This window comes from Pan troglodytes, chromosome 11 (assembly GCF_028858775.2).
Source record: "Pan troglodytes isolate AG18354 chromosome 11, NHGRI_mPanTro3-v2.0_pri, whole genome shotgun sequence".
NCBI classification, from domain to species: Eukaryota; Metazoa; Chordata; class Mammalia; order Primates; family Hominidae; genus Pan; species Pan troglodytes.
Genome location: NC_072409.2, coordinates 96,377,912 through 96,405,405, shown reverse-complemented (window position 1 = coordinate 96,405,405; position 27,494 = coordinate 96,377,912). Strand labels below are relative to the sequence as shown.

At 39.8% G+C, this 27,494-nt stretch overlaps 1 protein-coding gene across 4 annotated transcripts in view; it reads right to left on the bottom strand.

Moving 5' to 3' along the window:
- Nucleotides 1-10,178: 10,178 nt before the first annotated feature.
- SLC24A2 (solute carrier family 24 member 2) overlaps nt 10,179-27,494 on the bottom strand; it is a 276,593-nt gene continuing 259,277 nt past the window's right edge. For all 4 annotated transcript variants that reach the window (XM_016960672.4, XM_054658741.2, XM_009456372.4 and 1 more), the window contains 2 exons: nt 23,563-23,729; nt 10,179-19,082 (listed from right to left, as the gene is read on the bottom strand). In XM_016960672.4, the coding sequence (XP_016816161.1) occupies nt 18,833-19,082; nt 23,563-23,729 (417 nt within the window). In that variant the 3' untranslated portion in view covers nt 10,179-18,832. The remainder of the gene's footprint in view (nt 19,083-23,562; nt 23,730-27,494) is intronic.

Sequence of the window (27,494 nt, the reverse complement as noted above, 5' to 3'; positions counted from 1 at the left end):
ATTGCAGCAAAGACCATTCGCAAAATGAAAAAAACAGACCCTAATATCCAGTTCTGTTGCTTCATAGTGTGACCTCAGAAAAGTAAAATGGCCTATTTAGTTCTCATTATCCTCACTGACAGGAGAGACTAGAACATGGCAGTTAGGTTTTCCTTTGCATGCCAATGTGACAGGCTGGTAGCAGTTTCTTGGAATGTTCTGCTGAGAAAGGATAGTGGGAAGTGGTGCTGTGTTTCATTGCTGATGGGATCCCATGGGTAAGGGATCATGAGTGGCAAGATTTACCAAGTGTTTATCAATTCCAGGTTTGCAATATCTTAGGCCTGTCCCTGTAGAGAGATACAGAGTGTGGTTAATGTTCTAGTTGGCCCTAAAGGCAAAATTGACCAGGCAGTAGTTCAGTATTTCAGTATGTTTTTTGTAGGTATAGATCACCACAGCCTCCAAAAGATGTGGGAATTCCAAGGTCTTTGGCGCACTTCAGAATTTTTAATGTCCTGGATGACCCTGCCACTTAGACTGAAATACAGTCCTCCTTGGTATGTGCTTATTAACCAGGCCAGGCTATTAGATCCCCAGGTCACCTGGTATATTGCTGGATTAAGGTAGGTGGGGTGACCAAGACCAGTGGCATCCCAGGAAGCAATGGGTTTTCTGATGGATGTAGTATTATTAGAGTACTAAGACAATTAGGATATGTGTAATCTTTAAGCTTAGAAAGTATTCAGATAACCCAACAAAGAACTCATGTTACAGGTTTTCTGAATCTTAGAGAGGTTATATAACTGTTCAAAGTCACATGAGGTGGGGAGGAGGGAGCTAACATATTTTAAGAACCTGTTATAAGCCAGGCACTTTATGGAGTTATAACTCAATCTTTCCAACAGCCCTGTGGGGGTAGTAATATAGTAATAGTATTACATAGGCAAGAAACTGGTGATTCAGAGTCATGGAATAACTTTCACATTGTTGCATAAGGAGAGACACAGAAAGTCAGTCTTCCCAACAGTCTGGATTCTCATCATAGTACACTTTGTGTCAAGACTTCTGTATATTTCCTAACTTCCCAGTTCATGAGAACCCCAGTAACTTGATATTTCTGACAACCAGGAAGTGTTACTAAAAAAGACCCATTCATGATAAAGATGTTTGTAAGCCAACTGTCAGTATAAATAATTGCTATGGGAATTTTGAAGATATTAAAATTGGAAAGGGTTTTTAAGCCATTTAGAAGTATTTTTTTATATTCAAGTAATTGACAAGCTAATCAAAACTTCTTTATTAACATCAGGTTTCCCAAGTACTTCTGTAGGTCACTTATTGCTCACCAACTTCAAGAAATATTTAAAAGCCATAAATAAGAGTTATGCTTTCTTTTAAAAGGCTAAGGACTATACAAGAGGTTAGTTTGGCTACCTAGACAAAGTAAAAATAAGGAAGAGTGGACTTGGTGCTTCCAAGTGAGTTGAGGATGATAGAAAACAATTAGACCTGCTCAATTTGCATTTCAGTTTGTCTCTCTGTCCAGAGAAGGGTTTGTGTCCTGAAGAAGATAAAACCAACATCAGTAACAGGGAACAAAGCCATTTGGGAAATAAGATGATAAAACTATATGGAAACAACTTAAGTGGTTGTAAGTCTCAAGACCTTGGGCAATGACCCGGAAGGGTTGTGAGACGAGAACTTTGTGTGTGAGAGCTCCAGACACCTGCGTGTTAACCCTCAGCGTACAGAGGAAAACAAAGACGAGCAAAACAACCACAGTCTTCAAGATGGAGAAAAACATTTCACGTGTATACTGAAGACCAGCTGGCTTGACGTTGGTTGAGGCCAAAATCTAGAGAACGTTATTAAAACAGGCTCCTTTTTAAAAAATTTTACTTCAAGTTCTAGGGTACATGTGCAGAATGTGCAGGTTTTTTGCATAAGTATATATGTGCCATGGTGGTTTGCTGCACCCATCAACCTGACATCTACATTAGGTATTTGTCCTAATACTATCCCTCCCCTAGCCCCCCACCCCTCCGACAGGCCCCAGTGTGTGATGTCTCCTCCCTGTGTCCATGTGTTCTCATTGTTCAACTCCCATTTATGAGAACATGTGGTGCTTTGTTTTCTGTTCCTGTGACAATTTGCTGAGAATGATGGTTTCCAGCTTCATCCATGTCCCTGCAAAGGACATGAACTCATACTTTTTTATGGCTGCATAGTATTCCATGGTATATATGTGCCACATTTTCTTAATCCAGTCTATTGTTGGTGGACATTTGGGTTGGGTCCAAGTCTTTGCTATTGTAAACAGTGCCACAATAAACAGATCTGTGCGTGTGTCTTTATAGTACAATGATTCATAATCCTTGGGTATATATCCAGTAATGGGATTGCTGGGTCAAATAGTATTTCTAGTTCTAGATCCTTGAGGAATTGCCATACTGTCTTCCACAATGGTTGAACTAATTTACACTCCCACCAACAGTGTAAAAGTGTTCCTATTTCTCCACATCCTCTCCAGCATCTGTTGTTTCCTGACTTTTTAATGATTGCCATTCTAACTGGCGTGAGATTGTATCTCATTGTGGTTTTGATTTGCATTTCTGTAATGACCAGTGATGATGAGCTTTTTTCCCCCATATGTTTGTTGGCTGCATAAATGTCTTCTTTTGAGAAGTGTTTGTTCATATCCTTCACCCACTTTTTGATGGGGTGTTTTTTTTCTTGTAAATTTAAGTTCTTTGAAGATTCTGGATATTAGCCCTTTGTCAGATGGATAGATTGCAAAAAATTTCTCCCATTCTGTAGGTTGCCCGTTCACTCTGATGGTAGTTTCTTTTGCTGTGCAGAAGCTCTTGAGTTTAATTAGATCTCATTTGTCAATTTTGGCTTTTGTTGCCATTGCCTTTGATGTTTCAGTCATGAATTCTTTGCCCATGCCTGTGTCCTGAATGGTATTGCCTAGGTTTTCTTCTAGGATTTTTATGGTTTTAGGTCTTATGTTTAAGTCTTTAATCCATCTTGAGTTAATTTTTGTATAAGGTGTAAGGAAGGGATCCAGTTTCAGTTTTCTGCTTATGGCTAGCCAGTTTTCCCAACACCATTTATTAAATAGGGAATTGTTTCCCCATTTCTTGTTTTTGTCAGGTTTGTCAAAGATCAGATGGTTGTAGATGTGTGGTATTATTTCTGAGGCCTCTGTTCTGTTCCATTGGTCTATATATCTATTTTGGTACCAGTACCATGCTGTTTTGGTTACTGTAGTCTTGTAGTATAGTTTGAAGTCAGGTAGCATAATGCCTCCAGCTTTGTTCTTTTTGCTTAGGATTGTCTTAGCTATGAGGGCTCTTTTTTGGTTGCATATGAAGTTTAAAGTACTTTTTCCAATTCTGTGAAGAAAGTCAGTGGTAGCTTGATGGGGATAGCATTGAATCTATAAATTACTCTGGAGAGTATAGCCATTTTTAGGATATTGATTCTTCCTATCCATTAGCATGGAATGTTTTTCCATTTATTTGTGTCCTCTCTTATTTCTTTGAGCACTGGTTTGTAGTTCTCCTTGAAGAGGTCCTTCACTTCCCTTGTAAGTTGTATTCCTAGGTATTTTATTCTCTTTGTTGCAATTGTGAATGGGATTTCACTCATGATTTGGCTATTTGTCTGTTATTGGTGTATATGAATGCTTGTGATTTTTGCACATTGATTTTGTATCCTGAGACTTTGCTGAAGTTGCTTATCAGCTTAAGGAGATTTTGGGCTGAGATGATGGGGTTTTCTAAATATACAATAATGTCATCTGCAAATGAGACAATTTGACTTCCTCTTTTCCTAGTTGAATACCCTTTATTTTTTTCTGTTGCCTGATTGCCCTGGCCAGAACTTCCAATATTATGTGAATAGAAGTGGTGGGAGAGGGCATCCTTGTCTTGTGCCAGTTTTCAAAGGGAATGCTTCCAGTTTTTGCCCATTCAGTATGATATTGGCTGTGGGTTTGTCATAAATACCTTTTAAGATATGTTCCATCAATACCTAGTTTGAGAGTTTTTAGCATGAAGACGTGTTGAATTTTGTTGAAGGCCTTTTCTGCATCTATTGAGATAATCATGTCATTTTTGTCATTGGTTCTGTTTATGTGATGGATTACATTTATTGATTTGTATATGTTGAACTAGCCTTGTATCCCAGGTATGAAGCCCACTTGATCATGGTGGATAAGCTTTTTGATGTGCTGATGGATTCGTTTTGCCGGTATTTTTTTTTTGAGGGTTTTTGCGTCAATGTTCATCAGGGATATTGGCCTGAAATTTTCTTTTTTTGTTGTGTCTCTGCCAGGTTTTGGTATCAGGATGATGCTGGCCTGATAAAATGAGTTAGGGAGGATTCCCTCTTTTTCTATTGTTTGGAATAATTTCAGAAGGAATGGTACCAGCTCCTCTTTGTACCTCTGGTAGGATTCGGCTGTGAATCCATCTGCTCCTGGACTTTTTTTGGTTGGTAGGCTATTAATTATTGCCTCAATTTCAGAGCCTGTTATTGGTCTATTCAGGGATTTAACTTCTTTTTGATTTAGACTTGGGAGGGTGTATGTGTCCAGGAACTTATCAATTTCTTCTAGATTTTCTAGTTTATTTGCATAGAGGTGTTCATAGTATTCTCTGATGGTAGTTTGTATTTCTGTGGGATCAGTGGTGATCTCACCTTTATCATTTTTTTATTGCATCTATTTGATTCTTCTCTCTTTTCTTTGTCTGGCTAGTGTCTATCTAGTCTGTTGATCTTTTCAAAAAACCAGCTATCGGATTCATTGATTTTTTTTTTTTGAAGCATTTTTCATGTCTCTATCTCCTTTAGTTCTTCTCTGATCTTAGTTATTTCTTGTCTTCTGCTAGCTTTTGAATTTGTTTGCTCTTGCTTCTCTGGTTCTTTTAATTTTGATGTTAGGGTGTCGATTTTAGATCTTTCCTGCTTTCTCTTGTGGGTATTTAGTGCTATAAATTTCCCTCCATACACTGCTTTAAATGTGTCCTAGAGATTCTGGTACGTTGTATCTTTGTTCTCATAGGTTTCAAAGAATATCCATTTCTGCCTTCATTTTGTTATTTACCCAGTAGTCATTCAGGAGCAAGTTGTTCAGTTTCCAGGTAGTTGTGCAGTTTTGAGTGAGTTTCTCTTAATCCTGAGTTCTAATTTGATTGCACTGTGGTCTGAGAGACTGTTTGTTAAGATTTCTGTTCTTTTGCATTTACTGAGGAGTGTTTTACTTCCAATTATGTGGTCAATTTTAGAATAAGTGCAATGTGGTACTGAGAAGAATGTATATGCTGTTGATTTGGGGTGGAGAGTTCTGTAGATGTTTATTAGGTCTGCTTGGTCCAGAGCTGAGTTCAAGTCCTGGATATCCTTGTTAATTTTCTCTCTCGTTAATCTGTCTAATATCGACTCCCACTATTATTGTGTGGGAGTTTAAGTCTCTTTGTAGGTCTCTAAGAACTTGCTTGATGAACCTGGCTGCTCCTTGCTGGGTAAATATATATTTAGGATAGTTAGCTCTTCTTGTTGCATTGATCCCTTTACTATTATGTAATTCCCTTCTTTGTCTCTTTTGATGTTTGTTGGTTTAAAGTCTGTTTTATCAGAGACTAGGATTGCAACCCCTCCTCTGTTTTTGCTTTCCATTTGCTTGGTAAGTATTCCTCCATCCTTTTATTTTGAGCCTATGTGTGTCTTTGCACATGAGATGGCTCTCCTGAATGCAGCACACTACTGAGTCTTGACCTTTTATCCACTTGCCAGTCTGTGTCTTTTAATTGGGGCATTTAGCAGGTTTACATTTAAAGTTAATATTTTTATGTGTGAATTTGATCCTGCTATTAGGCTAGCTGGTTATTTTGCCTGTTAGTTGATGCAGTTTCTTTATAGTGTTGATGGTCTTTACAATTTGGTATGTTTTTGCAGTGGCTGGTTCCAGTTGTTCGTTTCCATGTTTAGTGCTTCCTTCAGGAGCTCTTGTAAGGCAGGCCTCGTGGTGACAAAATCTCTCAGCATTTGCTTGTCTGTAAAGGATTTTCTTTCTCCTTCACTTATGAAACTTAGTTTGCCTGGATATGAAATTCTGGGTTGAAAATTTTCTTTAAGAATGTTAAATATTAGCCACTCTTCTGCCTTGTAGGGTTTCTGCAGAGAGATCCGCTGTTAGTCTGATTGGCCTCCCTTTGTGGGTAACCTGACCTTTCTCTCTGGCTGCCCTTAACATTTTTTTTCTTCATTTCAACCTTGGTGAATCTGATGATTATGTATCTTGGGGTTGCTCTTCTCAGAGTGTCTTATTTCCCGAATTTGAATGTTGGCCAGTCTTGCTAGGTTGGGGAAGTTGTCTTGGATAATATCCTGAAGAGTGTTTTCCAACTTGGTTCCATTCTCTCTGTCACTTTCAGGTACACCAATCAGAGGTAGATTTGGTCTTTTCACATAGTCCCATATTTCTTGGAGTCTTTGTTTGTTTCTTTTCACTCTTTTTTCTCTAACCTTGTCTTCTCACTTTATTTCATTGAGTTGATCTTCAATGTCTGATATGCTTTCTTCCACTTGATCAATTCGGCTTTTGTTACTACTGTATGCTTCATGAAGTTCTTGTGCTGTTTTTTTCAGCTCCAGGTCATTTATGTTCTTCTCTAAACTGGTTATTCTAGTTAGCAATTCGTCTAACCTTTTTTTAAGGTTCTTAGCTTCCTTGCGTTGAGTTAGAATATGCTCCTTTAGCTCGGAGGAGTTTGTTATTACCCACCTTCTGAAGCTTACTTCTGTCAGTTCATCAAACTAATTCTCCATCCGGTTTTGTTCCTTTGCTGGTGAGGAGTTGTGATCCTTTGGAGGAGAAGAGGCATTCTGGTTTTTGGAATTTTCAGCTTTTTGCACTGGTTTATTCCCATCTTCATGGATTTATCTACCTTTGGTCTTTGTAGTTGGTGACCTTCAGATGGGGTTCTGAGTGGACGTCCTTTTTGTTGATGTTGATACTATTCCCCTCTGTTGGTTAGTTTTCTTCCTAACAGTCAGGCCACTCTGCTGCAGGTCTGCTGGAGTTTGCTGGAGGTCCACTCCAGACCCTGTTTGCCTGGGTATCACTAGTGGAGGCTGCAGAACAGCAAAGATTGCTGCCTGTTCCTTCCTCTGGAAGTTTCCTCCCAGAGTGTCACCCACCAAATGCCAGCCAGAGTTCTCCTGTATGAGATGTCTGTCAGCCCCTACTGGGAAGTGTCTCCCAGTCAGGATACATGGGGGTCAGGGACCTGCTTGAGAGGCATTCTATCCCTTATCAGAGCTTGAATGCTGTGCTGGGAGGTCTGCTGCTCTCTTCAGAGCTGCCAGGCAGGGATGTTTAAGTCTGCTGAAGCTGTGCCTACAACCACCCCTTTCCATAGGTGCTCTGTCCCAGAGAGGTGGGGGTTTTATCTATAAGTCCCTGACTGGGGCTGCTGTCTTTTCTTCAGAGATGTCCTGCCCAGGGAAGAGGGAATCTAGAGAGGCAGTCTGGCCACAGGAGCCTTGCTGAGCTGTGGTGGGCTCTGCCCAGTTTGAAGTTCCCTGTGGCTTTGTTTACACTATGAGGATAAAACCACCTACTTGAGCCTCAGCAATGGTGGATGCCCCTCCCCACACCAAGCTCAAGTGTCCCAGGTCGAGCTCAGACTGCTGTGTTGGCCGTGAGAATTTCAGGCCAGTGGATCTTAGCTTGCTGGGCTTTGTGGGGGTGGGACCTGCTGAGCCAGACCACTTGATTCCCTGGCTTCAGCCCCCTTTCCAGTGGAGGGAATGGTTCTGTCTCTCTGGTGTTCCAGGTGCCATTTGCCACTGGGGTATGATAAGAAAACTTCTGTGGCTAGCTCGGTGTCTGCTCAAATGGCCGCCCAGTTTTGTGCTGGAAACCCAGGGCCCTGGTGGTGTAGGTGCTTGTGGGAATCTCCTGGTCTGTGGGTTGCAAAGACTGTGCGAAAAGTGCAGTATCTGGGCCGGAGTGCATAGTACAGTCCCTAATGGCTTCCCTTGGCTAGGAGAGGGAGTTCGCTGACCCTTTGTGCTTCCCAGGTGAGGCGATGCCCTACCCTGCTTCAGCTAGTCCTCCTTGGGCTGTACCCACTGTCCAACCAGTCCCAGTGTGATGAACTGGGCATCTCAGTTGGAAATGCAGAAATCACCCACCTTCTGTGTTGATCGTGCTGGGAGCTGCAGACCGGAGCTGTTCCTTTTCCAAAACAGGCTCTTAATTATCAGAACAAGAAGCGTTGATCACCCCAGCAGGCTTTGGGTTTTCCAAGAACACAGGCCAGAATTATCTCATACTCTTTTCTAGTACATTATACTTTGGTAATTATGTCTGGATTCTAGCAGTGAGAGTCTTAAAATAGCAAACACTTTAAAAATTATTATGGGCCAGATTTTATCCAAGCATCTTATATTATCTCATTTAATTATGTCATCCACATTTGAGGTAGATACTATTATTTTCATTTCATAGATGAGGAAATCAAGGCCCTGAGATTAAGACATCCTATGTAGGGCCCATATGTCATGTCCTGAGGTAATTCAGTATGAAGGGCCCATGTGTCATGTCCTGGGGTCGATTCTCCAAATGATAAGTAATGGTATTGTGACTCGGCATCAGTTATTGTATCCTGCCCGAGATGGTAAATCTGCCCGTTAGTTGGGTGACTTTTCAAAGCTTGGGAAAATGTTATAGAAATACAGAGATAATGAGGTAAATCAAATTTGTAGTATTAATACTTTGGTATGGTTTAGGAAGATGTTTTATGATCATTTGGATATTTTGTGTATATTTTAAGGTGTTAAGGAATCCAGCATATTGGATAATCTGATTGCAATTTGAAATGTGTAATTTTTATTAGACTCATGATACTAATTTTAAAGATGTCATAGATTTTTATTATGTTTGTAAATGGTATTGAAATGTTTATTATAACCCAGTTTACTAAATTTGGTTTCATTTATTACATTAATTGCTTAGAAATTGATTAAGTGCATAGAAAATTTTGTTTTCTAGGATTCTGTCAGGCTTTTGGAGTGCTTGAGAAAATCAGGTCTGTTAAATGTGTAAAATTTAAAATGCCTGAGGGAATTTAATTAACTAAATTTATAAATTGGATTATTTAAAATTTAATCTTTTATACTTAGTTAACTGAGGTAATCAAAGAAAAAGACACCATGAATTCTTATTTATTTATTTTTTAAGATGGAGTCTCACTCTGTTGCCCAGGCTGGAGTACAGTGGGACAATCTCAGCTCACTGCAACTGCCTCCCGGGTTCAAATGATTCTCCTGCCTCAGCCTCCAGTAGCTGGGACTACAGGTGCCCACCATGACACCCGGCTAGTTTTTGAATTTTTAGTAGAGATGAGGTTTCACCATGTTGGCCAGGCTGGTCTCCAACTCCTGAACTCAAGTAATTCCCCCGCCTCAGCCTCCCAAAGTGCTGGGATTACAGGCATGAGCCACCGTGCCCGGCCTGAATTCTTATTTTCATATTAAATATTAGATTTATAACAAGACTTTTAAGTTGAACTTCAAGGCTTAGGCAACACTAGTCCTTTGAATTTACACTTTCAATATATTTAATTGATTAAAATTCAATTTCTTTGGAGTAGTCCCTTGAGTGTACAATGTTCCCACAGATATTTAAAAGCTCAAATGATATTAGTAAGCACTCAATAAGTGGTAGTTACAGATGGTCCCTCACTCCTGATGATTCATTTATCTTAATGATTTTTGACTTTACAATGGTTCAGAAGCAACGCACTTTCAGTAGAACATCAATAAATTATATGAGATCTTCCACACTTTAGTATAAAATAGGTTTTGTGTTAGATGATTTTGCTCAACTGTAGGCTAGTGTAGGTGTTCTGAGCAACTTTAATGTAGACTAGGCTAAACTGTAATGTTCAGCAGATTAGGTGTGTTAAATGCATTTTTGACTTAATATTTGAACTTATAGGCTTATTAGGATGTACCTCATCATAAATTGAGGAGCATCTATATAATTAACAGTAACTCTTGTTTTCCCTGTTGTCCCCTTGAATCTCTGCAATTAAACTTCCATGACCACGTATGTATTTCTTGTGACCCTGAGGGTCCTGATTAGTCACAAGTAAGAATTACTCCTAACAAAACAATACTTCTTTGAGTCAATAATTTTATTACTATTATTTTTCACACTGAGGAGACTTAGTTACATAAAGTGATATTCTATGAATTGATTATCAGAAGTAGAAGCACAAAGGTATGGACAGTGAAACAAGAAGAAACACCCTTTATCAGAATGAAGTCCATGTGACAGAAGTACATACTTCAGACAGCCTATGTACAAATAAATAGAGCTTCCTGTCTATGTACAGACATATTCACAGAGAATAAACTGACATAGTATCACCATGTATCTCATCATCCAGTGAAAATTACACATAATAAACACAACACATACAAAATGACAGAAGTAATTTGGAAGTGCATCCACTGGATTTTTGTAGGGGTGAGGATAGGGGTTACAATGCTCCTTTAAAACGGAGGTGAACAAAGGAAGCATGAGACCACATCTATCCTAAAAAAGATCCTTTACAAAAATGGCATTCTGATATTTTTAACATAACCTGTCTAAAAGACAGTTTATATGTTATAGAGCAAATGTCTATGTTGGCGTCAACGCTGACAACATTTTCTTTGTTTTAACCGTATCTGAAGAACAAAAGTATAATTTCTCTTGCTTTTAGTGCTAGCAGCAACTTCACTGAATCAGGAAGGTAGCTTTTGCTATTCTTAGTTTTGATGGCTTTTTAAGTATGTGGATTGCTTGAAGGTGGAAGCTGTTGCTTCCGGAGTTTTTTGACTTGAGCAGAAGAAATATCAAGGCTAGATGCAGGGCATATATGTGTACTTTGTGTTCAGGGTTCAATAGCGCAATTCAGTAACTGAGGCTCCCTCTTCCGAATAGAGTCTCAGCCCTTTGGAGAAACTCTTCAGACCACAAAACAGCCTCTAACAGAGGAATATCACTGGCCCTTGGTTCAGATACCCTTTCTTTAGGGCAATTTGGCCACTTAAGCATAAAATTGGTGGGGTTGTCCAGTTTAGTACCCATGTTTACTCTATATAGACAATTTAGGTACCCAGTTCTGGTGGATTTCTAGACTATTAAGTGCTTTTTAGTAATTACTTTTACTCAAATTACATAAAAGGGCTGGGTATGGTGGCTCATTCCTTTAATCCCAGCACTTTGGGAGGCCAAAGCAGGAGGATCTCTTGAGCCCAGGAGTTTGAGACCAGCCTGGGTAACATAGTGAGACTCCGTCTCTTAACAACAACAACAAAATTAGCCAGGCATGGTGGCATGTGCCTGAGGTCCCAGCTACTCAAGAGGCTGAAGTGGGAGGATCGCTTGACTCCAGGTGTTTGAGGCTACACTGAGCTATGATTGCACCACTGCACTCTAGCCTGGGTGACAGAGCAAGACCCTGTCTGTTAAAAAAAAATTATATAAAAATTTGTGATGAAGTTGAAACATTAAAGTTTTTAGTTGTGGGGACATCTTTATATATGTGTGTGTAAACAGTGTACCATAGTAGGTTAGAAATTGTGTATTTTAGCAGAGAGGAGGAAAATAACCACCAAAGCATTATGAAATCTGCTGCTTTACATGTCCTCCCAAGGAAGGTTAGTAATTTAGGCATAAGGAATTATTGATAAATTGTATACCTCTATTTGCCATTTTTATAAGGGAACTTCTTAGAACCATCCTATATTTATATAAAAGCTCAAACACATCCTACATTTCCCAGGTATATGTTTGCTAATTATCTATTTCATTCTCCATATGGGTGAACTTTGCTTTATATAACAAAATGGATTCCTGAAAAAAATCTACAATTTTAAAATAATTTCCATGTAGTATCAGAACTTGCTAAAGAAACTGTAATAAGCTATTTTGAAAACGAAGACTGCTTTTGTGAAATGAATAATTTCTTTGATTTTCAAACAGTTTTATTAAAGCGCACATCTAAAATTTATAAGTAGATTAGGATTGCCTAGAACAATAATTGTAGTTAATACAAAATAGAACAGATAAACTCCAATTTACAATAAACAATACAAAACAGGAATGACTCATGGACTGCTTATTGATTGACTATATTCAGAAGCCCTGAATATATGTATTATTGGTATTTTATGGCTTTAATTAAGACAGTTGTCTCTTATGAAGTACTATAAAGTGCAATATTAAAAAATTAAAAAACCCAAAAGGCATCCATTGTCCTTCAGTTTTATTCTGATAAGAATTGGGGATTTGTTTAATTAAATGGCAAGAAGTTATCTACCCTTAATTTATGCATGTAATTTCATCCTTAAAATAATTTTATTCAGGATTTCAGACTTTTTTTACTTTTCTGTTTTTTATGACATGATTTTAAAAATTAGTATTTTCTTTTGGTTAGCTGAGTATTTTGGAGAACTGTTAGTCTCCAAGGCCTTAGTTACTTACGGATCCATTATGAAGGAATATGCAACCCAATATGTAAGAATGCAGAAACAAATTCCCATCCTTTTGGTGAACCCTAGCCCATGAGATCAATCAGTAGCTTTACAAATCCTATCCAACCTACCACATGAAAGGATGTAAACACACTGCAGTACTGGTTAATAAGTGGAGATCCAACCATTTATCCCAGTTTCATATTTAAAATAAAAATATTGATTCCTCTTGATAAATTAGTGGGTAAGTACAGGCCCAGAGTTTTGGAGTAATCTAAAGTGGTGTCTCCCCAATTTTGAGTTCTTTGTGAGTCTGAGATTATGACCTAATGACCTTAAAAGCAGTTTGTGACCTTGACTTCACCAGAGCTTCATGGTCATGCTGCACCCAGTATAGTTCAACACTGTTCAGACAGTGATTATCATTAGTCATAAGGTTCCATGATTTAAGAACAATATAAAGAATTTAAAAAGGCTTAGTAGAGAGGAACTATAAAAATTATTAAGAGGGTTAAAGACTCAAATAAAAATCTAAAGATAATTTTAATTGAAAATAGGTAAAGAGTCACATAGCGGTAACTTCCAACTATGGGGCAAAGAGTGAAGAGTGCCCAGATGCAGTTACTTTTTGCCAAAAAAAAAAAAAAAAAAAAAAAGTTATTAAGTGGAGGGGTTTGGGTTAACTTGGAGGGAGGCTTTTCTTGATGCTGATGGTTGTTAATCATTGAGCTGGGTCACACCAGCATCTATGCTGGGATCTCCCCTGTAAGAGGACTGTCCTTTGGATTAGAGTGATAGGCTAGACAAACCCTCTTAATGGAATTAAATCTTTGGTGGAAGCCTATGCAAACTCCATGGCATTCTTTCAGACTTAGATATTTGTCTGTTTTTAAAGATTTTATTAGGTTTTCCAGTCTGTCAATGAATGATCTGGTAGAAGTGCTTTGGCTTAGATAATATGGTGCTCTACACAGTCCCTCACTGTTTGTACACTAATTTGAAAACAGTTGCCTAGCCTGTCGTAATTGCAGGGTCATTTTTGCCTCTCAAATGCTGCCTGACTTGTGGATTTGCTTGTCCTTTGTAGCTGCTGCTTACTCTTTCTTAAGAAATCTGTCCCTAGCCATATTAAGGGCCTCTGTGGCGTTTGGGTGGTTCTGAGCAAGGCTGGTGCCCCGTGTGTGAGGAAGGCATGCAAAATGCCAGTGTGTACATTAGCTGGGGGGAGTCAGTGTGGAAAACAGATTCCTTCCAGAGCAAACTTGAGTGTGCCTGTGATTTCTATAGACGACTACATGCTCCGGGTGATTACATGCCACAACCTGCGCAGGTCCAAAGCTCCTGGTGAAAAAGGAATATTGCCATGGTGTAATCATAAGTAATAGAGTTGAGCTGGCTGTGAGTAGTTCCCTTATTGCTTGTTTGCTATATATTTAAAAAATATGAAGCTCTGAGATTAAAAATGAAACACAAAGACAGAGGCAGAGTCAGGGAGCTAACAGTAAATAGAAGGTGGAACAGGGCAGGGTTACTTTTGTTTCCCAAGGTCTTCCTGAGAAGATTATTTTTTAAAAAAATCTAAAACTGTATATGGGCTCTTGTAATTGGCTAAACATAGCCTGATATTTGTCACTGTTTTAAACTACATAGGGATATATTTCCACGTGACACTTGTTTTCTTGGAATCCTAGGAAATTAATATCTCCTTTCTTCCCTTTCCTTATTATTCTATTTTTTCTCCTACCCCTCTCTTAATGACAAGGCCTTACCTAATAATTGAAGACAATATTGTTGAGAGAGGTATAGGGGTTGAGGAGGTATCTTTTAAAAATATTAAGCCGGATCGTTAAGGAATATGTGGCTTAGCAAGAGTGAGCACTGACTTCTATGCATGCTTTCAGGAGACAGTAGTTTTCTCCAGAAATGACCCTGAGAACAGCTTCACTTTTTCTTCTGGAACACAGCTGCCACCTATAATAGGGCCACCTACTTACCAGAAAAACAGTCTGTCCAGGTGCAAGGAAGCATAGCATCCACATAATCTTGCGTGTGTGTGGGGGTGTGGGTGTGTGTTTGGTAGATGTGGGGAGGAAAGCACACTGCCATGTTCTGAAATGCTTGCCATCAGACCCATGTTAGATAGTCCAACGCAGTAATTTCTGCAGAGCATTTAATGCAACTTCCATCTTCTTCAGCTCTATCTGGCCAGCCACTCTACCAGGTGTCTTTTCTTTGGTCAACTTTTTGTTAAGGTGGTCTGGGGGTGGGCTCCCTTTGTAGCTCATCTCTTCTCTCACTGTTCCAGAGGCCTTTAAAAGCTATGTGCTGTGGTGGGGAGTTTGCCGACTCTCTCCCTGCCCAGGAATGGATGTACATTAACATTGTCAAATGTCTAATCAGCGAGGCAGCTGTGTTTTGCTGAAAGGGCTCCAAACCACCTGATTCATGTCTTCCCTATAAAATAAATTATGATGGCCCTTGTCAGGTGACACCTGTTAGAAGCCTTACAAAGCATTTTTCCTGAATATAAAACAGTCTCCGCCTCTTTTTATAATCTTCTGGGCAAGGCTTTAGGACATTCTGCTGCATCTGCCGAGGGTATAAACAACCCTATCCCTTAGTCCCTGCATATATCATTGCTCTGTCACTGCCTGACTCAGTTTAGGTCCTGGGAAGCTGCATAAACACCATCTGATCTTCAGCTTCAGTTCATCAGGATCTGGTCAGGTGCAGAGGGCAGCTGGAGATGGCATGGGCATTCTCAGATGCAACTTAGGAGTTTCTATTTGGGAATTGTCAGTTTGAGCCAAGCTGCTCTGCTGCCTTGGAAGTATGAGGGAGGGTAGGCGGTGACAGCAAGCAAGACCTGCTTGGTTTGCTGTGAATAAATGAAATCATTTGCGTGCAACTCATTTATTTTAGATTGATTAGTACAATGTTGGCTCTTGAATTGTTGATATCTTTTATACCCTGCTCCAGAGAAGCAAAGAGAGTATCTGCAGTCTAAATTTTTGCTTTGTATTTTCTGTTGTGTATTCTTTGCCTCTATATCAGCATTAGGGATATGGCTGACCGATTTCCTTAAGGCTATAAATTGATATTCTTAGGGTGGGAAAATATGGGTACATACGTGTATATTTGTAAATATATGTGCATGGAACAAACAACCTTATGAAATCAGGAAGAAATGTTCCCTTTGGTTTGTGTGCATGACTTTCCTTTTCCTTGACTTTGGCAAACTTGATGCTCCCTGCTTTAGAATCCTGAATGTGATAGGGTCAGAGGGTGATGACGTAAGTCATATTATATGTGTACATATAGATCTGGTATAAAGATATATATATATATGTATATATTTATATATGTATATACACAGGCATGCAGGAAAGGAGTTAGAGATGACCTGTTTTGGAAACCACGGTGTGGAAAGTTCTTATGCCAATGATTTGAATGGTTTAAAGACCCATTGTTGAACTCTGTACACATCTCTCTGAATTTACCCTGGCTCAACACATAACCACTTACAGACACAGAAATGAAGGGAAAGCAAGGGCAGGCTGTGGAATCACTTGTGTCCCATCCAGTGAGGGAGCAGTGCTGTTGTAGGTCAGGCTCAGTGCACATGACTGATGTGGGAACGGGGCTTGGAAATTTTGTCTTCTCAAATGCAACTTCACAGGAAAGACCACAACACTTCCTGTGAAGTGGAGCTCCGAGACAAGCAAAGGGCACCATAGCTGCTTGGATCAGCCTTCACTGTAAGCTGGGAATAAATGGGAGGGAGTGAGGAGGCAGAGGGAGGATCAGGAATAAGAAGAGGGCGGCATCAGGTCTCCTTCAACTTCTGTTTTACATGGTCTGTTTGCAGTTGAGTCAGTCACCTATTTAAACCTTATTTCAAACAACACACCAGTCAATAATATAAAATTCACACAATAACCAACTTGGTTGCCCTTCAAGAAATACACAGGGAAAAAACAACTGGAGTTTTTAAACGTAAAGTTCACTTCCTCATTCTTTCACTCTCTAAGGAAGCAGGACAAATTCTTGCCCCAGTACAAAGTCCTGACCTTGATGAATGAGATTCATTCCCATTAGGTGGCAGGTTCCACTCAGCGCCTGTATTGGATGGTGTTTCAATGTCTTGGAAGGCATTGTCCCACATCTGAAGACCCCAATCTGCCGAGTTGGAGAGACTTGAAAGCCAGCCTCCGACTGGCAGCCATCTTGATTTCTTGTTTTCCCAGGGGGCCTCGGGTTTGAAGTGCTTTTTACTTCTGGGTGAAGAGGAATGATGGGCATTTCCTGTTATTGCCATGCTTTGTGGGGTGAGCTGAGGTTTTCTGGAAGGAATACTGAGCTTGATCTGGGGCTGTCAGGTTACCTTTCCTCTTATTCTGCTGTGAGTTCTGCATCCTGTCCTCTTATGTTAAGAGGTATGTGCTCACCACAAAATCATAGCAGGCGTCAATGACAGAATAGATTGGAGATAGGAACACATATGGTGAAATTTCCCATATGCCATATGTACCAACTTAGACGTAGGATGGGTACAGAATAATGAACCGTCCTTCATTCAATTTTTCAACTGATTTTAAGGAAAGCATGACTTGGAGAAAAGAAAAGTGCTCTACATAGTTTTCCATTGATTCAGTTTGCCTATTTTTTCCCCCTTGCTGGCTTTATTTTCTACTGACATAGATCTGAGAAAACACACTAGGTGTCATACAGAACTTGGGGGCGTGGAATATTTTAATTTCATGCATTCAATGTAATGTTGAGCAAAATCAAGAAATCAAATTGTTGGAGTGAATAGCTTGAAACCAGTATAAGGAAGCTGTCAAATACCGTGTACTCTAAAACTTAGACAGAATCCCAGATAAGGTCTTGATGGAAGAAGAGACATAGATGTTACAAGAACTTTAACCAAAGCCTGGTCCTGGTACCACTCGACCTGGCACTCAGAAACCTTCCTGGGGTGCACTGAGTGTGCAAATGCCTTTCCAAGCATCTCTAAGTTGCCTCAACCCAAGCAGTGCTGATCAGAGTTAAGTTAGTGCTATTGGGAATAATGATTTCTTCAGACACTAAAGCCCTTTATGACTACACTGGAAAACGTTTTAAAGAACTATGCCCTTACATCCCATTAGGTGGCAAGGCCCACTAAGCACCTTTACTGGATGACTTCTTATTACACATCTAGGCTCTCTTGGCAGCCCTTAGCATCAAAATATATCTACATGACAATCACAGCTAAACTTACCCCTCTTCTTTTGATGATAATGGGACATGCGCTGGAAAAATACAGGTTCAGTTTATATAGTCTTGCTGTCCTAGAAAAAGCACTAATTTGGTTTGTAGTCATATTTTCTACTTGCATGCTGGGACAATATAAGAACAAAACAAAACAACCCAACCCTGGTTACCTCCCCACTTCCCCAAACCAAGCCACCCAGCCTGGGTTTTTACCTCTTTCTGTCCTAAGTACCCTGAGTTTCTTGGTCAGGGTACTCTGGTGGAGGTGGGCAGATAGTCTCTCTGTTTGGCTTGTAGGAATGTTTTGGAAGGCTCAACTCAGGGCCCCTACAGACCTTCTCCACTAAGCCCTCCTCCCTGCAAGCTATTTCCCTAAACCATCTACCTTACTAGGCAGGATCACAGCAAGTCCAAGGTAGGCTGAAGGTCACAGCAATGCTACCTTTGTCTTGTTGGTTCCATTAGTTCACCTCTTGTACTTAAGAGGTAAAGCCCAGACTGCAAGTTGATGCCCCTCTTCAAATAAGTACTATAAATATACTAGAGCTATCCCTGAAAAGATGCATTTGTACTTTTATATATATCTGATTTTATATATATATATAATTTTTCTTTGTTTGTGTTTATTTACAGGTATGTACTAATCTATAGGTATGCAAGGAGAGGTATAGTACAGGAACAGGCAGGATTTGTGTGTTCATGTGCGTATATTTATAATATGGGTATTTATAGATATATATAGCCTGTGTCCTTGTTTGCATCGACTGTACCTCCGACCAGCGAGGTGTACTTGTCAGTGGTGAATAGGGAGAAGCCCTATATTGACGGTTCTCTTTGTCTTTTACATGAAGTCATTTCAGTAGGCAGGGTGGAAGCAGCCTGTGAAGTGAATGGGCCCAGTGTGAATCCATCTCTCCTCAAATTCACCAAGGAGGGACACTTGGCACCCAGGGCTGTGTGCCAGCTGCCTCTTCTCAAGAGGTCAAGGAGCCCAGAGCCCAGAGTGTGGAGGGACCATTCATGCTGCTGGTGCAAGATATGGCTTTTCCTGCTAGATGGAGACGGGGCATGTAAGAATTCTGTCTTCTAGGAGAACGCTCACCACCAGGAACACAAAGTAGAGGCCAAACATGATGAAGCCCAGGATTTTGTTCATTCGCCACTTGCAGAGGGCGATAGAGAGGATGACGAAGAGCAGCATGATGAAGAGAAGGACGATGGCACAGAAAAGGCCATTGCTGCTGACAGCCACTGGCTGGAATCTGTGAATGACGGTGTACAGGAGCCAGGGCAGTGGGAGCCTGTGCAGAAGTGAAGCAGGGCAGAGGGGAGTGGGAAGACAAGGGAGTAGTCAGACACCTTGAAGAAGGCCAATATAACCTATTATTACCTTCTCAGGAACTCTAAACTGAAAAGGGTGTCTTGTTAGGTTCACTATGACTCGGGCATGGTTGGCCCAGGAAACCACTTTATAAGGAAATAAGACTTTAAAAACCTTTATGTCCTGACTGAATTCAGAACAGGGAGAACAGTTAGACAACATCGAAGACATGACTGCTGTGGGTGATTTCTACATTTGCGAATTTGATTGGAAATTATTTTGTTTCCTTCCTAGTTGAGATTAAAATGTTGCTTTCAGTCTTAAAAAGGTGAATTCCAGGATTTGCACAGGGTGAAGGGAGCAGGCAGGTGCAAAAAAGGCATAGAAATGAGTGGTGAAAATGAGGAAAAAATTAAAAAATGGAGACAAAGAATAGCAATGACTTAATAGTCTAAAGGCAAGTGAAATTAAATGATGGTGGTTGGGGGCCACGATACAATATCACAGGCTGAAGTTTATTCTGGGAAAGATGTTGACAATTGTTTGATGAAAAATTGGTCTTTCTGAAAGATTTAAGGAAGGCAGTATCTTACATTTGTGATGTGTGTGTTTTTCTTAAAAAAAACTTTATTATATATTTTTATACCCGTTTTCTCCCTTTTCATTCACCTTTTAAAATATGAGGATCTCTTGTGTTTCCTATCCAGAGTGGTGATCCTGAAAGACCTCAGGAGAGCTAGTTTCCACTACACCACAAGCATTGACTAGAACTCTGGGAAAGGAAGATGGTTGGAAGTGCAAGGCTCAGGGAACATGGGCATTTCCAAGTGGCTGGTGATAGGCATCTGGCTCTACCCATCAGCCTAATGACAGCATGGTGGCTAAGGAGATACCTGCTTGGCTAGCTGAGCTTTCTGAATGACAAAAGCTAAGGGAGGTTCAGTTTTGGCCTAGACTCAGGGTGTGGGAAGAGGAGGTACTCTTTTGAAACATTACATTCTTCAAAGGAAGAGAGAAATGATGAGGGTGAAAGGGGCAGTGAGTTTACTCATCTGCCTCCTGTGCTGGAGAGACGGCATTGGAAGGCAGAGCCCATGCATTGTGGATCTTTGAAATTCCAGGCCTGGCACATGCAGCCCCTAACTGGGTGCATATGTTAACCTGGGCCAAGCTGAAGTGATTGATGTGACTGCCTTGTGGGGATCAATACCGGCACTTTGCCCAGTAGAGTCTGGCCAGGAGGTGCTTCTTTCTGTGAACTTGTTGGGGAGGGGTTCCAAGCTTGGGAACAAGGGGTAATTCCAGTTCTTAGCAGGAGGGGGCAGCCTTGGCATCCTGGGGTCAGCAATGAAAAGTCAGAAAATGGAAGGGGAGGGCCTGAGAGTGGGGGTGATGCCAAACTGAGAGCCATTGACAGGGACTTGGCCTGGGAAACTCTTTTCCCATCCCTTGTGAAGAAAGACCAAAACCCATTTTATTCTTATTAAAACACACACACACACACACACACACTCACACTTCCAGTGAAGTTGAGTTTAATAGCACTATAAATGGCTTGCAAAAACCTTTCGGGGGAAAATGACACTTTTCATGCGTTTTGGTCTATTAATTCTATTGTCAAGAATTAAGTATAAAAATAACTGAAAATGCAGATTAAACTTTACTCAGAAAATGATCATTTCAGTGTTATTTTGAATAATAAAAAGCTGAGTATCTCTAATAATCTCTAATAACAGGGAACTAGTTAAATAGTAAATAAGTAAATGTAATGTTATATAGCTGTTTAAAAATCACAAGCTTAGAATGCTACAGGAAAATAGCCATAATATAATTCTAAGCTAAAAATGAAAGATGCATACATACACACAAATAGCAATGTAATTTCAATCATGTGAAATACACAAGAATTTCAAAAGGTTGGTGAGTTATTGATCTTTAAGCTTTATTTTTCTTTTCTTTCTTTTTCTTTTCTTTTCTTTTTTTTTTTTTTTGAGATGGAGTCTTGCTCTGTCGCCCAGGCTGGAGTGCAGTGGCGTGATCTTGGTTCACTGCAACCTCCACCTCCTGGGTTCAAGCGATTCTCTTGCCTCAGCTTCCCGAGTAGCTGGGACTGCAGGCGCAAGCCACCATTCCTAGATAATTTTTGTATTTTCAGTAGAGACAGGTTTGCACCATCTGGGCCAGGATGGTCTCAATCTCTTGACCTTGTGATCCGCCCGCCTCAGCCTCCCAAAGTGCTGGGATTACAGGTGTGAGCCACTGCGCCCTGGAGCCTTATTTTTATTTTCTAAATCTGTGAGTATATGTTAATTTTAGAAGCATAAAGAAAATGCTGGCAAAGCTATGAAGAAACTTTCACACTTAATATATTGCAATGACATCACTCAATATATTGTCAAAAATGTTGTCAGCTGGTATAAATTCTTGGGAAAGAACTTTTTGGAAAAGAAATGTACAAGACATGTCAATACCCATTAAGATGTTCAAAATATTTAGTTCATTAATACTGCTTAAAGGAATTTATCCTAACAAATAATTAAAAGAGGAGGTTTTTCTGCATAAAGATGTTGATCAAAACTCCCATAGCAGAAAATTTTTAATAATCCTATAAATGATAATGAAAAAGCCACTGAAAAACAAGAGGGAATATTTGAAGCCACAAAATGTTATGAGCTATGAGGAGTCTTAGAAAAATGGTTATGATTTACTAATTTATTCATAGATGCCTCTCTATGCCAGGCATAGATTGCTTTAAAATGGAAAAATAAAAGCCTTCCAAGTAGATAAAACTGAATATTTTACTAAGAAAACTTTGTGAAATATATGGAAGAGAACATACAACAAAGAAGTGTTGTTTCCGAGTAATAGGATTAGGAGTGATTTTTTTCTTTAAACTTCCTTGTGTGTGTGTGTGTGTGTGTGTGTGTGTGTGTGTATGTATGTATACAACTTAAGAATAATGAACAAAAAGCATTTTGTAATTCTTCATAATATACTATAGAGCATTACTATTATTTTTTACAAGAGATTGACCAAGAACTCTACCAGGAATATTTGGACCACGGAACTGAGAAACACTGCTTACAGTAGGTACAACTTCCTTTAAAACATACACCTTTTAAGGCATTCATTCATCCATCCATCCATCCCACAAACACTTGTCAAACAACTACCAGTGATAGCTATGATGAGTTCCTGCTCTTGGGATGCACAGTCTAGCAGGCAGATATACCAGGACAAGAGTAAGATATACAGACAGTTTTTAGGGGCAAGAGCCTCCAAGTCAGGCCCAGGGGAATCAGAGAAATCAGGATTTAAGTTGTCACTAAAAGGGTAAGTCAGAGTTTTCCAGTCAGACAAGCATGGAGAGCTCTTTAGTGGGGGCTCACGTGTAGTTCAGACAGTGAATACTCACAGCAGAGTTTAATGCACAGAGGGTGCTACAATTGATAGCACAGACTCTTTGTTCAAATCCTAGCTACCTCATTTACTAGTGTGAACTCTGGGCCCTTCAGTATTTTTATCTGAATAATAGGGGTGATAATACATACTTCATAGGATTATTGTGTGGCTTAATTATTGTGTGGCTTAAATGGAGAAAAATGTACACACAGTGCACATGGTAGACACTGTATGAAAAACAATATGGTCATGGAAAGGTGGAAGACAGAACAATATTTAAGATATTCAATGAGAAAGTAGGTGTTTTTAGTGAGGTTCCAAACTCAAGTGTTAGGAGCCCAGTACTCCTGGGAACATAAGGATAATGTCTTATATGTTATTCTCTCAGGGTACTGATGTTAAATTTATTTGTCAGACTATTTTTACTTTTGACAAGTTAAATAAAATGGTGGAGATCACAGCACCTCTCCCCAGTCTGATTCACTTTAGTGATTATTCATACTGAGAGCTCATGTTTGCTTCATTATAAGAACAGATCTCACCTTCTGGCTTTCAAAAAACCTAGAATATCTTCACCAGTACAGATAAACAAATGGTAATGCCAAGACGGTCAGTATTTTCCAAGGAAGGAAACAGGATATGTATGGTAGGCCTATGTTTTTCCCAATCTGCCTTAAAATCCAAATCTCACCTTAGGCTGGTGGGGACTTTAATTAAAATTAGAATGTGAACATTCTTATCATGAAGCTATCACGGTATCTCAGTTCCACTTGAATGTTGTTATATAAGTGAAATTCTAAAGTATTTCCTAAAATACCCATTCTGTATGTAGGTATGTGCTTCTGCTTGTCTAGGGATGACTTATTTTTCATTAAGTTCTCTGAAATGAGAAAATGAGAAATAGAATTGGGGAAACGGAATGGTATTCTCAATCTTTACTCTGTATTGGTATTGGTTAGTCTTAGGTTCAGAGATCCTAGTCATGTCTTTCCAGCTTCTAAGAAGACAAAGACACTGGTGGAGCTGGTGCACACCTTTGTAGAACTATCTCTACTCACCCTACAGTGATGTCAAAAATGTTGCTTCCAACAGAGCTGGACACAGCCATGTCCCCTAACCCCTTCCGGGCCACTATGACACTGGTGATAAGATCAGGGATGGAGGTCCCAGCAGCCAAGATGGTCAGGCCCATAATCTCTTCACTGATGCCAATTGTCTCTCCAACCTAAATGTCAGGACAGGAATAAACATCTCAGTGTTTGAAGTTACAAAATCATAAAAACCACAAAAATTTCAACGCGACCTCCTTTTAATGCATTTCTATACTGTGCTATGCAAAGTGCTGAGATGATAAAGATGAATAAGCCACAGTCATTGCTAATAGAGTTTATGCTTTTAGGATATTCAGACCCAAGGCATCAGGAATGTTCACATGAAAATTAAACAGATAATCTCAAAAAAGAGCTCTAGAGGGCTAGAGTGTAGCCTTTATATGGTGCTTTCTAAGATTGAGTCAGGGAAGCTGCAGGATTAGAGGTAGAAAGGCCAATTGGCCATGGAATCCAGGGGGCAGCACCTGGCAGTGGCACCAAGTCCTGTGGAATATTTGCCCTTCAACTTACTACCAAAACCAAGGACTGACACCCAGGGTCTCCATTTTCCTTTAGCATCTCCTAGTGTCTATAACCTATTCTGAAACACTTCAAGATGCTATAATTTCCACTGGAATCTCGATTCTGGGTGTTTTGGGTTTTGGTAACACATAGCAAAGCAACTGTGGAGAAGCAAAATCCAGAAAATCAGAGGACCTGGATCCAAGATCTGGCTCTGGTATGTGTTAATTTCTTGACATTTTGCTTACTGTACCAATTGTACGTCATTGATCCTCACTTTCTCATCCATAAACTGGGGATAATAATACCTACCTTACCAGGTACTTGTGAGGACTAAATGATAATTTGTGACAGACTCTTTGTGAATAGTACATTATTATTGAAAAGCAAGGGGAGGGTGGCTATTACTTTTTTTCTTTTTTTTGGTCTTTTTCTTTGCCTTTTAAGACTGATGAGTTCTATTTCGGAAGGTTGGTCTAGCCTCAGGTGGAAGCTCCTCCATTCTCTTGAGCAATTTGTTTGTCTTCTTGGGACTTTTTAGAAAAACTTACTTATTTTCTTTAGAGATGGGTTCTTGCTCTGTTGCCCAGGCTAGAGTGCAGTGGCACAGCCACAGCTCACTGCAGCCTCAACCTCCTGGGCTCAAGCGATCTTCCAACCTTAGCCTTCAGAGTAGCTGGGACCACAGGTGAGCACTGCCACACCTGGCTAGTTTTTTTTAGAGATGGTTCTTACTATGTTGCCCAGGCTGGTCTTGAACTCTCGGCCTCGAGATCCTCCTGCCTTGGCCTCCCAAAGTTCTGGGATTACAGGTGTGAGCCACTGTCCCTGGCCTCTTGGGACTTTTAAAACCTATTCATGTTTTGCTGGACTTGGTGAAGTGTGGCTCTGAAAACCTTCAAGATAATGCTTTCCATCTGGTTTCCAACAGGTTACCTGATGATGTCCAGCATTTTTTGAAAAAATTTAAAGGGCCAAAATAGCATATAAGAATAAAGCCTTTTAGGGAATAGAATACACTCATTTCTAAATGCTTTTTAAAAAATTCTTATTTTTATAAGAAATAGTACGATTCCTACTAGCTTAAAAGCATATTTTTGTTTTGATGGTCATGCCTGCTCCAGAGCCTGGTGAGCTGAACTAGCTTACCCTGTCCTCATGGGACACAGAATCACTGCTCCCCATTAGTAAGTTCCATGTATGCAGGATCCTCACCTTGGTCACCACGATCTCCCTAGTTGACAGAACATACATAGCCTGGTACATGGCAGGCTCTTAATACTGATTTGCTGAGTAAGCAAATCAATCTGCATACCTAGGTGATTTCACTAGTATGTTTTTCTGCTGATTCTCCTAGAAAAAGTTCAATAAGACTTTTGCACAGGAGTGCCCTATTTGAGCAAAATATTCTCAAATTGTCAGTTTTTTGTTAGATTTGGAGTGAAGCATTGCCAAAGACTGAGAAGATGCTGACTAAACAACTGTTACTGTCGGCAAGTTCCAATCTATTTAAAACATTCTTAATAATTAAATTCTTGGAGGGAATTCTAAAGTAGTGACTGAAAAATTATTTGCTGGGCACAATGCCATGCACGGTAGTTCCAGCTACTCGGGGGTTGAGGCACGAGGATCACTTGAGCCTGGACATTCGAGACCAGACTGGGCAATATAGCAAGACCTTGTCCCCGAAATAAAAACAAAATAATTTGTATTTGGAGTTTGAATGCTACTATATACAGGAAAACATAGGAATTGAAGAGGAGAAAAATGGTGGTGTGGTTAAGAGCACTGGCTTGGGAGATGACAGTGCTGGGTACAAATCCTAGCTTGCCACTCCTAGTGCAAGTTAGACAACTTCCCTGAGTCTCAGTTTTTCCCATCTGTAAAATGAGGATAATATCCACTCAGAATTGTTGATGACTATATGTGAGATGCAAATCATACAGCACAGTGTCAGGTATAAAGCAAATGTTAAATAAAAATCTAGTTTTTTTTTTAACTTAATATGTTTTTTTTGAGACGGAGTCTCGTTCTTTTGCCCAGGCTGGAGTGCAGTGGTGTGATCTCGGCTCACTGTAACATTTGCTTCCTGGGTTCAAGTGATTCTCCTGCCTCAGCCTCCCAAGTAGCTGGGATTACAGGCATCTGCCACCATGCCTGGCTAATTTTTGCATTTTTAGTAGAGATGGGGTTTCACCACGTTGGCCAGGCTGGTCTCGAACTCCTGACCTCAGGTAATCCGCCTGCCTTGGCCTCCCAAAGTGCTGGGATTGCAGGGGTGAGCCACGGCACCCAGCCAAAAAACCAGATTTTATAACTCAGACATTACTCCTTTCCCTCTCCAATTTATTAGACTGTCAGGTGTCTGGCAGCAGGAACAGAAGTGGGCTTACTGGGGCCAATTCACATCATGGAAAACTTCATGAGAATTTTCATTAGACATCAAACCCCTGGTGAATCTGTGTGGCTCTAGAAAGCCTTTTGTGGAAGAAGAACTAGTCTTCATAAGCTTGTTTTGAGTACATTTCACTCAAGTTAACTTTTGTCAAATCAGTAAAGATGATGGGCACATGGACGGGACAGTACTCTGAAAAATCAGGGAGCATCAGAGAGGCTTAGAGCTTTTAATAGAAAGAACATCAGCAGTCTTTTGGGGGAAATTCCTTCATTTTCAAAAAAAAAAAAAAAAAAAAAAAAGCAAATTAGGCCACTCAGAGGAGGCCAAACTCCATGCTGCTCCCAATATTTCGTGATGCAGTTCTGTGCCTTGGTTTAAGGAGGATCTGAAAGAATGCTATAGTGGCTAAATGAGACACAAGGTCTTAGTTGACTCTTAAAATTAATTTCTAATATTAGATGCAGGATTGACTTTAACTACAGGTTGTCATCACCCATTAAATTTATTAAAGTGCAAAAACAATAAGCAACAAGAACAACAAAAACAAAAGATAAAGGCAAAAAAAAAAAAAAAAAAAAAAGCCAAGGGCAAATTATGTTAAAGCATTGTAGGTGAAGGGCATTTATTTTTTGCCAAACAGTAGCCAAATTATCGAGTAGCATTTATGATAAAAGTGTTGATAACAAAAGAGTTGAACACTATATAACTGCTATGGATTTTACAGTTCAGAAGTACAAACAACAGAATTAGAGCTAGACTTCTTGGAACAGAATCTATTTTGTTCAGCTGTCTGGGTGTTTTTAAAGAAGTATTTGTATAGGAGAAAAGAGAAACTTCTCTTCCATCATTGAAAAGTAAGGCTTCCATTTATGGCTTTCATTCGTCTTGGCTTTTTAAAATTATTATTGTTTCAGCCATTGAATTTGTGTTCCTTTTCTTTGAAAGAATGGAAAGAAAACAAGATTGGAATTAAGGTAAT